General features: G+C 45.3%; 1 protein-coding gene across 1 annotated transcript in view; it reads right to left on the bottom strand.

Moving 5' to 3' along the window:
- Window positions 1–7643, bottom strand: part of ITPKA (inositol-trisphosphate 3-kinase A) — a 59037-nt gene extending 51394 nt beyond the window's left edge. The window contains exon 1 of the mRNA XM_081209416.1: window positions 6660–7643. Within this exon, the coding sequence (XP_081065542.1) occupies window positions 6660–7103 (444 nt within the window). The 5' untranslated portion in view covers window positions 7104–7643. The remainder of the gene's footprint in view (window positions 1–6659) is intronic.
- Between the last annotated feature and the right edge of the window lie 5909 nt (window positions 7644–13552).

Raw genomic sequence — 13552 nt, 5'->3', positions numbered from 1 at the left:
AATTGCTGCCCCATCCCTGCTGCTATTTGTGTCCATCCGTCCTGCCCCTACCTTCCCGGGGAAACCTATGGGTGCCTCAACACTGCTGTCTCAATTGGGTCTTGTTGCAGCTGTTGTTAACCATTAGAAAATCCTATTCACAGACTTTCCACGACACATTTAGTTTGGCCCTCATGTACCATCCTGAACACACATCCCTAATGCTGATCAGACTGACAGCCTGAATGAAAACTCAATCCAGTTTTTTCAGTCCTGCTAAAAGAAAAGCTTGGAACCCTACAATTATCTGACACTGATCCAAGCCACATTTCTGTACATGTTTTGCCAATGGCCTAACAAGACACTTGAAATAGCATACAAAATCTCCACCTTTCTGTGGTCACAGGTAAACAAACAGCATGCAAAGTGGCTTTTTATAATAGCTTTGCTTCCTGTATCTATTCCAACAGCATTTGGGCTATATGTAAACTGATACTGCTTTACAGTCACTTCTTGTGGCCTGGGAGGGTGTGGGTGGGTGTACTGGTTTTCATTAATTATATAATTGCTTTATTGATAGCCACGTTGGAGGGGGTCTCTGGACTGAGTAGGATAAATACCATATTTTTCGCTCTATAAGATGCACCAGACCACAAGACGCACCTAGTTTTTGGAGGAGGAAAACAAGAAAAAAAATATTCTGAATCTCAGAAGCCAGAACAGCAAGAAGGATCACTGTGCAGTGAATGCAGCAATCCCTCTTGCTGTTCTGGCTTCTGGGATAGCTGCGCAGCCTGCATTTGCTCCATAAGATGCACACACATTTCCCCTTACTTTTTAGGAGGGGAAAAGTGAGTCTTATAGAGCAAAAAATACGGTACATTTTAGTTATACATGTGCCTAGCTCCCACTAAGGAACATAAAGCAAAAATATTAAGACAAAATAATCTGGCATTGCAACATCCCTATTAAAAAAGAGAGTTGATTTCAGCTCATTTTATAGACCCAATTTAAAAAAGCACATAAAACTGCAAAACTAAACCCACGAGACTATGAGCATATGGATTTAAAGCAGCCCAAAGGTCGAATGACTCGTCTCCTCTAATCACTTGACTGTTATTGTTCTTATAATGCAGTCCCGAGAGTATTACTCCAGTTTGTGGTATCTACGCTTTATCAACATTCCAATTCCTTTTTTTAAAAAAAGTGTTTTCCTTATAAAAGATTCTGTGCCAATTGCTCAAATGACTGAGTTGTCTATTATTAACAGTGCTCTGTGTGCTCTCAATACGGTAGGAAAAGGAATTTGCAAAGGAAAACAGATTTCAGTTCGAGTTCCTCCAGAAAACCATGATAAGAGCTAAGGAAAATAGCTGCCATAAATGCCATGAAAAACAGCTTACTTTCCTTTTTTTAAAAAAAGACTTTATGTTAATGAGCACCTGCCAAATTGCAGAACAGATTTACTGGAAAGAACGAATTATTGCCAAAGTGGACAGCGGTATGCTTGCTAATCATTCCAAACACCTCCCAATCCCCAGTCACACACACAGCAAGAAGCAGTTTTAAAAATGGTATCGAGTCAAAAAGTGGGTGGGAATGAAATGCCTGCTGGTTAACACCTTTGAAAAATGTCATAAAAATCTAGTAATTATAATAATATTTAAAATATGTCCAGTTAAAAAAGCAAATAAATAGACAGTAAAAGCTTCAAGAGAGGGAAAGCTATAATTACAAAGAAACTGTTGGCACCTGCTCCCTGAATATCCCCTAAATATTTGTTTATATCTAGGACCACTAAACTGGCTATAGTGTTGGTCAGAATTTTTTATGTATTATGGCATTATGTATAAACCAATCCACTCTCTCTCCTTGCCACACTGACAAGATGACTTAGAATTATTTGATCAAAGCCAACTAATAGTTTACCCAAAACAGAAAATATGTTGGAACGACAATGCTTACATTAAAGTAAAAACCCTGCAACAATTCCAGTGAACATAAATCATAAAGTGACGGTGGATGAACCCGTCCACACACCTGCAGGGCAAATATCCTATATAGAAGGCATGATGTGCTTCAATTCGAACTGCCTCAAAAGTTAATTTAACAAAGGCATGAGAATTTAAGCTCACCTGGGCCTGTCTGTCTACTTTCACACAAACCTAAGCTATGAAGGGGTGGAAGGAAGGGGGTATCAAAGACTTCAGCTAGTAGCGTAATCCATATGCAGAAAATGCATATACCAGAAATCCATGGGTTTAGGTGTGCCTAAAAATTGTCGCTCTAACAGTAATGATATTGGCTCACCTTATAAGAATGTAGTGAGGATCACAGAAATATTGCAGGTGAAGCAGTGGAACACTTTAAAGCACTTTATAAAATGCTAGGCACTGTCCCCCTTTAAAAGCCTGTACAGCTGCTACAGCATAGGACACTTCTGAACCAAACCGACCATAGGACAGAATTAATCACCAACATAGATCAAGGGAAGTAATAGTGCCACTGTATTCTGCTCTGGTCAGACCTCACCTGGAGTACTGTGTCCAGTTCTGGGCACCACAGTTCAAGAAGGACACTGACAAACTGGAACGTGTCCAGAGGAGGGCAACCAAAATGGTCAAAGGCCTGGAAACGATGCCTTATGAGGAACGGCTAAGGGAGCTGGGCATGTTTAGCCTGGAGAAGAGGAGGTTAAGGGGTGATATGATAGCCATGTTCAAATATATAAAAGGATGTCACATAGAGGAGGGAGAAAGGTTGTTTTCTGCTGCTCCAGAGAAGCGGACACGGAGCAATGGATCCAAACTACAAGAAAGAAGATTCCACCTAAACATTAGGAAGAACTTCCTGACAGTAAGAGCTGTTCGACAGTGGAATTTGCTGCCAAGGAGTGTGGTGGAGTCTCCTACTTTGGAGGTCTTTAAGCAGAGGCTTGACAACCATATGTCAGGAGTGCTCTGATGGTGTTTCCTGCTTGGCAGGGGGTTGGACTCGATGGCCCTTGTGGTCTCTTCCAACTCTAGGATTCTATGATTCTATGATTCTATGATTCTATGACCTGCCATCTAGCATAGTGTCCTCATTCTTCCATATGCCCTTATCAGTTTGTACATTTCTAGAAGCATTATCACTGCCAAATCTACATGCATTTACTGTGTAATCCAAATCCTGCCTATTCAGAAGTCTTACTGAATTCAACAGGCCTTACTTCCAAGGAAGCAGGGTAGCCTAGGATTGCAGTTTTGTTTTGGACCAATTTCTATTGATTTCAAGAGAGTTTATCTCCAAGAAAATGCACTATAAGATTGCACTGTGGTATTTTAAACCTCAATGCACTCAACTTTCACTGAAAGAAATAGAATGATCTCAGGCAGTTACACACAGGATAACAGTACCAGGCCTCCAACTTAAGCCAATATATTTGGGAGTAAACTCCTCTGAACTCAATCCAGTGTTAGGGAGAATTCTAAGTATACTTGGGATCACAAAGACCTGTTCACACAATAATGGTCGAGTTCACATGTACAGTAGTACCTCTGGTTACGAACTTAATTCGTTCCAGAGGTCCTTTCTTAACCTGAAACCGTTCTTCACCTAAGGTACCACTTTAGCTAATGGGGCCTCCCGCTGCCGCCACGCAATTTCTGTTCTCATCCTGAGGTAAAGTTCTTAACCCGAGGTACTACTTCCAGGTTAGCGGAGTCTGTAACCCGAGGTGTTTGTAACCCGAGGTACCACTATACCGAGGTACCACCTTTGGCAAACATGCAAGCTTGCAGGCTGCTCCCAGAGAGGAGACTGCAGTTGTTTTGCTCCTCTTTTGGTCTCCCTGCTGCTTCGCTGCTATAAACTCAGCCATGTCATTTCATCTGAACCTGGGATGGCCTCAGACAAACCCTGAGTCCTGGCTTGGACAACATGCTAAGCCTAACCATGGTTTCATTGCAGCCGTGCAGCAGACAAAGAACCAGGGTCACCTCTGAGAACTTTCATGCTTGCACATTTGTGCTAAGCCATGGTTTGGCTGAACATTATATCCTCTGCAGCTTTCCTTGGATATACACTAGCATATCAAAACTTAGCTCCAGCTCATACATATATTTAACTGAGATACAGACCAACCTTGTGCCTGTATGCTCCGTCTATGAACTGCTCCTTCCCTCTTCCCTTCTTGGAATGCCATGATTGAAAATTCCCTGTGTTAATTAACTATAGTTTCCTGTTAAGATGTAACAAAACAACATTAATGAAGTTTGGAACAAGTCAAGATATGAAACCAACTTCAAACTGTGATTTCAAGCCATGGTTTGTTCCGAGTTTATTAGCCATAGTTTCCCAGTTCAGATGTTTAATAGGAAGCAATGGTTACGTAATTATCCCACGAAATAGTCAACTACGACAGAAGGAGGGAAGCTGCAGTGCAAAGACAAGGTGTATAAGCACAAAGGCTTGTTCATATCTTGGTTTCGTAAGCCAAAATATGTATTCCAAACAAGCAATCACTTCACTAATAAAGCTGGCAGCAATACCCAAGATTGTGGAACTCATGAAAAGTGCTGTAGTAATCGCTGGTATTGCTGCCAACATTATCCATAATTGCACCATTCACATGTCATGATATTCAAACGCAACCCTAGGATGCACATGGTGGCAGTGTGCAAGAAAAATATATTACATAAACTGAACCAATGGTTTACAACATACTTCATTCTATGTCTGCTAGTCATGGGAAGAGACAAAGTCATAGGGAAGGTACGGCAGCCACGAACAGTGGAAATCCTGCTTCCACCCCCCTCTGGTTGCTGGGATTTCACCAGCAACTGTCATACAACTTCAGGCTTATCTGTGAAGCTTTCCACCCACTCCTCCATTACTATTTCATTTTCTTTTCAATTTGATAACAAGGAAGTGCAAGGAGGAAGACCTCCGCAGGACAACCTTTGCTAACAAAGCTAACAGAATTATATAGTATACGTATTTTCCAAATCTTTTACAGCCTTTAAAGCTAGAAATGTGCTCTCAGACACACAGAGGATCCCGATTTCACTCTCAGTTCAAGACTCCATACTTGGAAACATGCAACTGCAAGCTGCATTATACACCCACCCCCGGCAAAGCACCGCAGAACTCAATAGACCCATCTATTCTAGTTCTCAGGTTTTCATGGAAACACTGGCAAGTAATCATACTGACTCGAAACATTCAAGAATCACCATCTGAATTATAACATTCCCATATCTGAAATATTACAATTTTTTACATGCTTGGCTTGAGAGTGATGAACCCCCTTGATTGGCATTAAACCATCCACTGCCTTAAAACATTCAGTTCTGTGAAGAAGCCACATGTGAGGCACCCACCATATTTGTCCACTGACAAATGCTCCCACACTAATACTTGTTACATACTACAGAAAGTCCTGGATTAACAGGTGCTCTGAACCAACATTGCTGGAAGGCAAGACAATGGGGGGGGGAGAGAGTCTTATCACTCCCAAATTGACCTGTTTGTTGTACACTTTCATTTTTAAAGCTAGGATATACCACTGGTCTGTTCACAGAACGGAAGACTTTGCTTTAGTATTATTCGCAGTCTTAGCTGGATACAAAACAGAAGCAGTGAACAATTTCTGTTGGTGAAACATCACAATATAAACTTATGTGCCTCACAGAGTTATTCAGTCTGCAGTTAAGGACCAGATTGCACTGGTTAAATCTTAGCTTACACACAGTGATCCCAGCATCTCAAAAAAAGAAACAGAGTGGGAGGGGAGGCAATGCTATTATTGCAGAAATCCAGGATATTAAATATACAGATGTACATGCATATGATCATACTGCTCATTATGCTGTATTCACAGCAGAGGCTGTGCCTACAGGCCTACAAATCTATCACTTATACAGTGTTGTCCATCTGCTGGAGGTGTCTTTAACAAAAGTAAACAACACTGTACTCATATGAGATCAATGTCACTGCCGCTTTACAAGTTATTCCTGCCTAGAAGGCACCACTATAAAACCCATATGCACTTTCCTTATGGAATTTACCTTGCCTGCAGGTTCCCCCTGTATGTATTTGCACCAATCTACTGATGGAACGGCATGCGCACACAGAGAAAAAAGCCCACATGTGAAATTATCAAACTTCTACACAACAGGTAATCTTCATGTAGCCTTTTTCTTATGCACACAAAGCATTTATTTCACAGCAAAGCTGCAAGTGTACTGTATAAGGCAAGTACACTTAGCCGGAAGCCATCCGCCACTGGACACAGACCAAAGAAGGGCTTACTCCAGAGTAAACATGCATAAGAGTTACACTGCGAGGCCGTAATCCTATGCACACATACCTAGGAGCAAGTCCCAGTGGGACTTCCTTCTGAGTAGCCTAAGACTGCGCTAAGTGTTTAAGATTGCGCTGCCTGTCGGAATCGTGCAACCTGCGAAGGAACCTCGTTCCAGGCTTCAGAAGGCCCAGTGCCAAAGCGCGGCGCTACGGATTAACTCGTCGATTTGAGCTTTCCGAGGCAACTAAACTCTTGACGACGGGGCGCCGCTGCCAGGAAGGCAGCCGGTCCCGCACGTGCGCAGCGCCTGTGCCCGACACCCGGGCAGCCTCTCCGCGCCTCCGCCACGGCGCCCCTTCCTCCTCCTGGTCCCGTGCCGGGCTGTCCGTACCTGGTGCGTTTCCTCGCCATGCTCCAGGTGGACGATGCCTTGGCTCCTGCTCTCCGTGTCGCTAAGCAGGTCATCCTCGGAGTCCTCGAAGAGCGACGACGACCCGGTGGAGGAGAGCGACGACGTGGACAAGCGGCGCGACGACGACAGCAGGTCCGCGCTGAGCCAGGCGCCGTCGGGCTCCGTCCGCGGGCGCCCGGCCGGGCTGCGTTGTGCCTCATCGGCGTCGTCCTCGGGGGTGACGGTCAGCTGCGGGATCACCGGCGGCAGCACCCCGTTGCGCGGCCGGCAGCTCTTCTTGGCCGGCTCGGGCAGCTGCCTGCTGGGGGCCGCGCAGCGCGCCTCGAAGAGCGAGCGCAGCTCGCCGACGCTCAGCCGCTTGCCCCGGCCCAGCTCCGGGCTGCCGTCGCCGCTACTGCCGTCGCGGGAGCCTCGGGGCTCCATGGAGGAGGAGAACGAACTGGAGCTCCTGCTGCTGCTGCTGCCACAGCCGCCGCCCGCAGCCCAGCAACTGTGTGGGCGCGCCGCGAAGACGGCAAGCGGCGCGGCCGGGGAGCAGGAGAGCCCGCGCTGGCGGGCTTCTTCGCGGGGAAGGGCGCGCCGGAGGGCTCGAGCCGCCGACTCACGCGGGCGAGCATGGCCAGCCCCGCGCCCCGTCAGACCGACGCTCGCCTGCTCCAAGAGCCCAGTCGGCCCATATGGGTCGCTCCAGACTGTTGCTCCACGCTGCCGTCAGGCGCCTCAGGCAACCGCGGAGAAGGAGGAGCCGCCACCAGCGCCCCGCCCCGGCCCGGCCGGCCCGCCTCACCCCGCTCCTGCTTCCCCTGTGTACTTTTAACTGACGCCGCCCCTGCCAGGCCCTCTTTGGTTTCTCTTTCAATGAAACTCCTCTCCCGACTGCGGCGAGAAAGGAGAAGCGCACAGCGCCCCCCAAGCCGCGCGGCTCGGCGGAAAGAAGCGCGCCTCAGGCTTGGAGGGGAACAGTTTCCCGCTTCCCCCGCCCTGAAAGCTCCCGACTCAGCTCCCAGGGAAGGGACAAAGTTCAGCGCGCTCCTCCTGCCTCCTCGCGTGGCACCAGGGGCGAGCAGGGCTCGGTTACGCAAGGAAACAGCACCGTGAAATGCCTTTGCCCACTTGGGATGGGACGGTTGGCAAGCAGCTAACGTGGCTAGCACATCACTAAATATAATAGAAATAGCATGGAACAGATAAGGTGGTCAAGTTGAAACACACTGATTTAAGGCGAGAAGAGGGTTCCTTCTTGGCTAGAGCCATTTTTATGGACGAGAGGCCCATTTTCCTTCTGATTACTTACTTCAAATGCAAAGCACACAAATCCAACAGGGTCATTTACAGAATTCAGCATCCTGTTTAGCCATACAGCTGAATGAAGTAGCGTAGCCTCTCTCTCTCTTTCCCAAATCTCCCTTAAATAGAAAAATAGCATGTCAGTGAGAAGCCTAAATCAAATCCTTCTCCCCAGCACGGTGGTTTTCTATGTTCCTGAAAGTTCGTTTGAGAATAGGACGCTGGACCAGATGGGCCATTGGCCTGATCTAACAGGCTCTTATAGTTTGTTTTTAAGATTAAAGAGCATTCAAAGATGTTCTTTCCCCAACCTGCACCTAAAATGGTACAGCCAAGAAAAGCTTTATTTTTTCACACCCCTTCAATTAGTTGCATATATACGGTATATTACTTAGTCACTAGAGTAGCCTCTCAAATCCTTGTTAATTCACAACTGGAAAACATGCCTAATGTTGCAATCTCAGCCCCACTCACCTGGGAATAAGCCCCATATAATTCAAAAGGATTTACTTAGAGTAGACAAGGTTAGGCTTGTTATGTAAAGCTGTAATTCTGTACCCATTTACTTGGGAGCAAACTGTATTGAAGTCAATGGGACAAGCTACAGAGTGGAAATGTATTTGTGGGTTGCACCATTAAGAAGAGAAATATGAAAATGAAGCTGACCTAAAAGGCCAGAACTGTAACTCTGGGACAAAGGAAGTGAGGAAAAGAGAAGAGGTTGATTCAGAGGAGCAAAGGAACAGAAAAAAGAGGGAAAAATGTGAAAGAAGAAGTAGGAATGTAAACTCTTTTCCTGCCCCCATCAGAGTTACTCAACATGAGTAAAAAATAAAATACCCAGGGCAGGCATAATGCAAGTCCAGCATTTTTCTGCCTTCAGCCTCCTTCTCATCACAAAAAAAAATATACCAGAATAATATTCTGTCAAATTTCCACTCACAGAGCTGCTACTGCTACTCAGTCTGGCTGTGCAAAGAGAAAAACCTCTGCAAGCCCAGAATACAAGATCCATACCCCCAACCCCCACAGAAGAAAACACACCTGTGATTGGTCAGGATGATTGAAATGGAATATCAGATGCAACCTTTGGGCAGGCAGGTGATTCAGAACAGCAGCCCAAACCCTAAGTTACTTCTTGGGCCCTGAGGGGCTACTCTGATTGGCTAGTGCTGCTGATGAGGGAACAGAATGACAAGAGTGGAAGCCCAAAGGAGTTCTTCAGGTGAGAGTTGTTGCTTTTTTAAAAAAAATGGGTTTCCACCCCCTAGAGACAGATGTGGGAATTGCTTCCCACAGTGACGGTTTCGTGATTGGCTGGGGTGGGCAGAGAGCTGATTGGCCACCACAGGAGATGGAATGACAGGGAGTCTCTCACACTTCTCAGTTAAGTGGAAATTTAAGTATCAGAAGCAGGTAAGAGGTTGAGCTATAGTTTTAGGGTGTTATTCTGATCATTTGTGGGGATAAGATACCTGGGAGGGCTGTGATCCCTGAGCCTTAATTGTGTATCCTCTATTGGTTCACTCCACTGCTACTACTGTACTTATAAAATTGTTTGTGATGGCAATGAGTATTGGCCATGCCAGCTGGGGCTGATAGAAGTCTACACTCCCCCCTGTATTAAACCAGTTTTGCTGTCAGTTTTGGTACAAGCAATGGAGACAGTTAAGTGCAGCATTTTCTTCCTTCATTGATGGCAGCCAATATTCCATTTTTGGAAATGTTACCAATTGGTTGAGAGCTGTTGAAGGACATGCATGTGACCCATGGAAGTGTTCCTCAAAAATATGACATCCAAGGTCCTTTGCATTCTTTCCTTTCTCAAAAGACAAACAGCACAATCCTATGCATGTCTGCTCAGAGTTAAGTACCATTGAGTTTAATGGACTGTAACTCTCAACAAATGTGGGTATAAGATTGCAGCCTAAACTTTGTCATCAAGTGGCTAGATTCTAAAGCATCAATAAAAAGGGGGGACCCTAAAGCACTCCAATGTACCTATAAATAGCAATTTAAAGTGTTTTTCCTTTTTTACACTGCTTCCGTAAATTGTTACTGGAATTTAGGAATGCAGGCATCATAAATAAACCTATGAAAAAGTATCCTTTTGTGTCATGGATTGATTAACTTCAAATTTCTATGCTTAGTAGGATACTAACTAATATCCTTTAATTAATATAATTTACCATCATACCACACTCCAAACGCACACTGAAAGGACATGAACAACAATCAAATCTCAGCTAAATAAGCTGAGATAATAAGCACAAAGCCACCTCACAGCTCCCTTTGTTCAAGCAAGAAAACTAAGTTAGCCTTAGCTTCCTGTTATGCACCAACCAAAGATTATGATTAATGGTTTTCAAACAATCCATAAAATGTATACAAAGTTTAAAGTTGGCTTGTGCATCCTAGTTTGCTCAAAAGCCATTAACCATAGTTCCTGTTTTGGGATGTAACAGGAAACAATGGTTAACTGCATCTCCCTGGTTTGTTCAGTCACTCACACTAAGGAAAGAATGAAGCAACTACATGTGTAAGGTGGCACACATATTGACTTATTAAGTCTAGATTTGCTCATCTGAATGTGACCAGAAATAATAATAATAATAATAATAATAATAATAATAATAATAATAATAATAATAATATCCTTATTGTCATTGCCCCCTCTCGGGGACAACGAAATTACTTGGCTGCTCCATCCACACAGGTAGGGCACTCCACACAAAATCAAAACAACTATAAAAACACTAATTAAAACAATACAGTATAATACAGCAAGAAAGATTAGATGACTTTCAAAGTCCAGGCTTCCCATTCAGGGCCGAGATTCTGGAGAAGAAGCTGTTCTTAAGACGGCTCGTTCTTGTCTTCATCGTCCTGTATCTCCGTCCCGACGGCAGGAGCTCGAAGAGACAGTGACCAGGATGCGATGGATCTTTTACTATGTCCAGTGCCTTCCTATGGCACCTTGTGGCATAAATCTGCTCTAAGGTGGAGAGTGGGCAGCCAACAATGCTCTCTGCTGCCTTAACAACTCTGCACAACCCCAACCTGTCCTGGGTAGTACAGCTTCCGTACCACACACATAAGCCATAAGTGAGCACGCTCTCAATGGCACAGTGATAGAAGGCAAGCAGCAGTTTCTGCGGAAGATGGTTTTTCCTTAGAATTCTCAAAAAGTACAGTCTCTGCTGCGCCTTCTTCACAAGCCCCCTTGTGTTGACACTCCAGGACAGATCCTCTTGTAGTTCAATGCCCAAAAATCTGAACGTTGTTACCCTCTCCACACAGACCCCATCAATCAAAAGTGGCTGGACATTGCTCTTCTGTCTCCTAAAGTCCACCACAAGCTCCTTTGTCTTCCTTGTATTTATGAGCAAGTTGTTAGCTCTGCACCACTCTGTCAGCCGCTCCACCTCATCTCTATAGTCCGTTTCACCCTCCCTTTCAGAGATGAGCCCAATCACGGTTGTGTCATCTGCAAATTTGACAACCCTATTACTAGGGTGAGCAGCGACACAATCGTACGTGTAGAGAATATAAAGGAGCGGACTGAGTACGCATCCCTGTGGTGTTCCTGTGTTAGTCTTAAGCATACTAGAGGTATAAGGGCCCAACCGAACCCTCTGGGGGCGGTCTGACAAAAAGTCCAATATCCACCCACAAAGTGATAACGGAAGCCCCAGATCTTCCAGTTTAGACATCAGACGTTGTGGTAGAATGGTATTAAATGCCGAGCTGAAATCTAAAAAAAGCAGTCTGGCATAACCCCCCCGCTGCTCCAAATGTGCAAGAACGGCATGGAGGGCAATCGCCACAGCGTCCTCTGTCGATCTTTTCGTTTTATAAGCAAATTGGAATGTGTCCAGTCCCTCTGGTAGGCAGGCAATGACATAATTTTGTATCAGCTTTTCAAAGCACTTCATGATTATAGGTGTGAGTGCTACTGGACGAAAGTCATTCAGATCTTCCGGGTTAGATTTTTTTGCTATTGGAACGATAATAGAGGACTTTAGGCAGGATGGAACAATAGCCTGGGCTAGGGATCGATTTAAGATCCCAGTAAAAACTCCTGCTAGTTGATCTGCACAGTCTCTCAATACGCTTCCAGCTACCCCATCTGGCCCTGTGGCCTTCCTTGGGTTGATTCCCTTCAACACCTTCCTCATCTCTTCTTTTTCCACAGAGACTACTACATTCCTTTGTACTGATGATGATGGTGATGGTGGTGATGGTGGTGATGGTGGCAAGGCCTTCACAGGGAGTGGTGGTGGTGATGGTAAAGCCTCAGCAGGTGTTGCTGCAGATGTTACTTCAAAACGGGCAAAAAAGGCATTCAAATCCTCTGCGAGGGATGCCCCTCCCTCGTCTGCCAGGGAATCCTTGGATTTATACCCTGTTAATTCTTGTACACCTTGCCACACCTGCCTGGTATTGTTACTTTGTAGATGATTCTCCAGCCGCTGTCTATACACCTCCTTTGCTACACGGATACCTCTCTTTAGATCCGCTCTAGCTAAGCTGTACGACGACTTATTTCCACTTCTGAAAGCAGTATTTCTTGCCTTTAGCAACCCCTGAACCTCCCTTGTCATCCAGGGCTTCCTGTTTGGGTAGATCTTTACCCTGCGCCTCCGTGTTACATTGTCAGTGCAGAACCTAATATAGTCCAACACTTGCTCAGTATGAGCCTTTCAAAGTCCGCCTTTGAAAGAAGGTGTAGGGAACTTGCATCCTCGGAAACACATGTGGCCCTCAAGTTAATTATATGTGGGTGAGGTAACACAGGAGGAAAGCAGGGGGAAGGGGGAGATAGGAATGGTTGGCTAAAATAAATGGAGCAGTGAGAAGATGGGGGGAAGAACTGAGTTCAGACTTGTAGCTAGAGCAGGGGTCAGGAACCTCCAGCCCAGGAGCCAAATGCAGGCCTCAGTCAGGTCACATATGCCATCTTCCCAGACCACCCCCATGACAGCTCTGCTCTGCACTCTTTTTGAGTTTTTGCCTGGCTGGAGTTTGTCCTTGAACTCTCATAATGCCTCTTACATAATGCCTTCTTTCCTGGATAGAAATAGGTATGTGAGTGTGTAGCAACTGTCTACCATACAGAAGTAAAATTTATATTCCCATTGCTCTGCCTCCTTTTGCCTCTGGCCCGACCCACCTAAGTTGCCAGAAAGGAATGCAGGGCAGGGCAGCTGTCTCAGATGTAGAGAAAGAAGCCGAGAAAGAAAATGGAATGGCCGAAAGAGGAACGGATAGCCCTGCAGGATTCTGGCTCCCTACAGATCGTCCTTATGGGAATGCAGCCTTCAACAGAGGAAAGGTTCCCTAAAAACAGGGTTTTAAACTAGCAACGATAATCTTTACAGTGGTTCATGAAGTGGTACATGCATTCTTACACAACCTACGACCTATTAAACAGTAGAGGAGGCAGAAAAACTTTCTCCCCCCCCCCCTGCGAAACACCCACACACATTTTTATTAAATCAGTTTGTCTCCAGATTCAGTTCTGCAAGTTTCGACAACGCCTGTGTCCAAACAACATGCATGATTCTCTTAAGAGTTCAAGGAAA

Source organism: Podarcis bocagei, assembly GCF_964188305.1.
Source record: "Podarcis bocagei genome assembly, chromosome: 1".
In the NCBI taxonomy this organism is placed as follows: domain Eukaryota; kingdom Metazoa; phylum Chordata; class Lepidosauria; order Squamata; family Lacertidae; genus Podarcis; species Podarcis bocagei.
The sequence above is the reverse complement of the archived record's forward strand: the minus strand, read 5'-3'. Positions and strand labels throughout refer to the sequence as shown.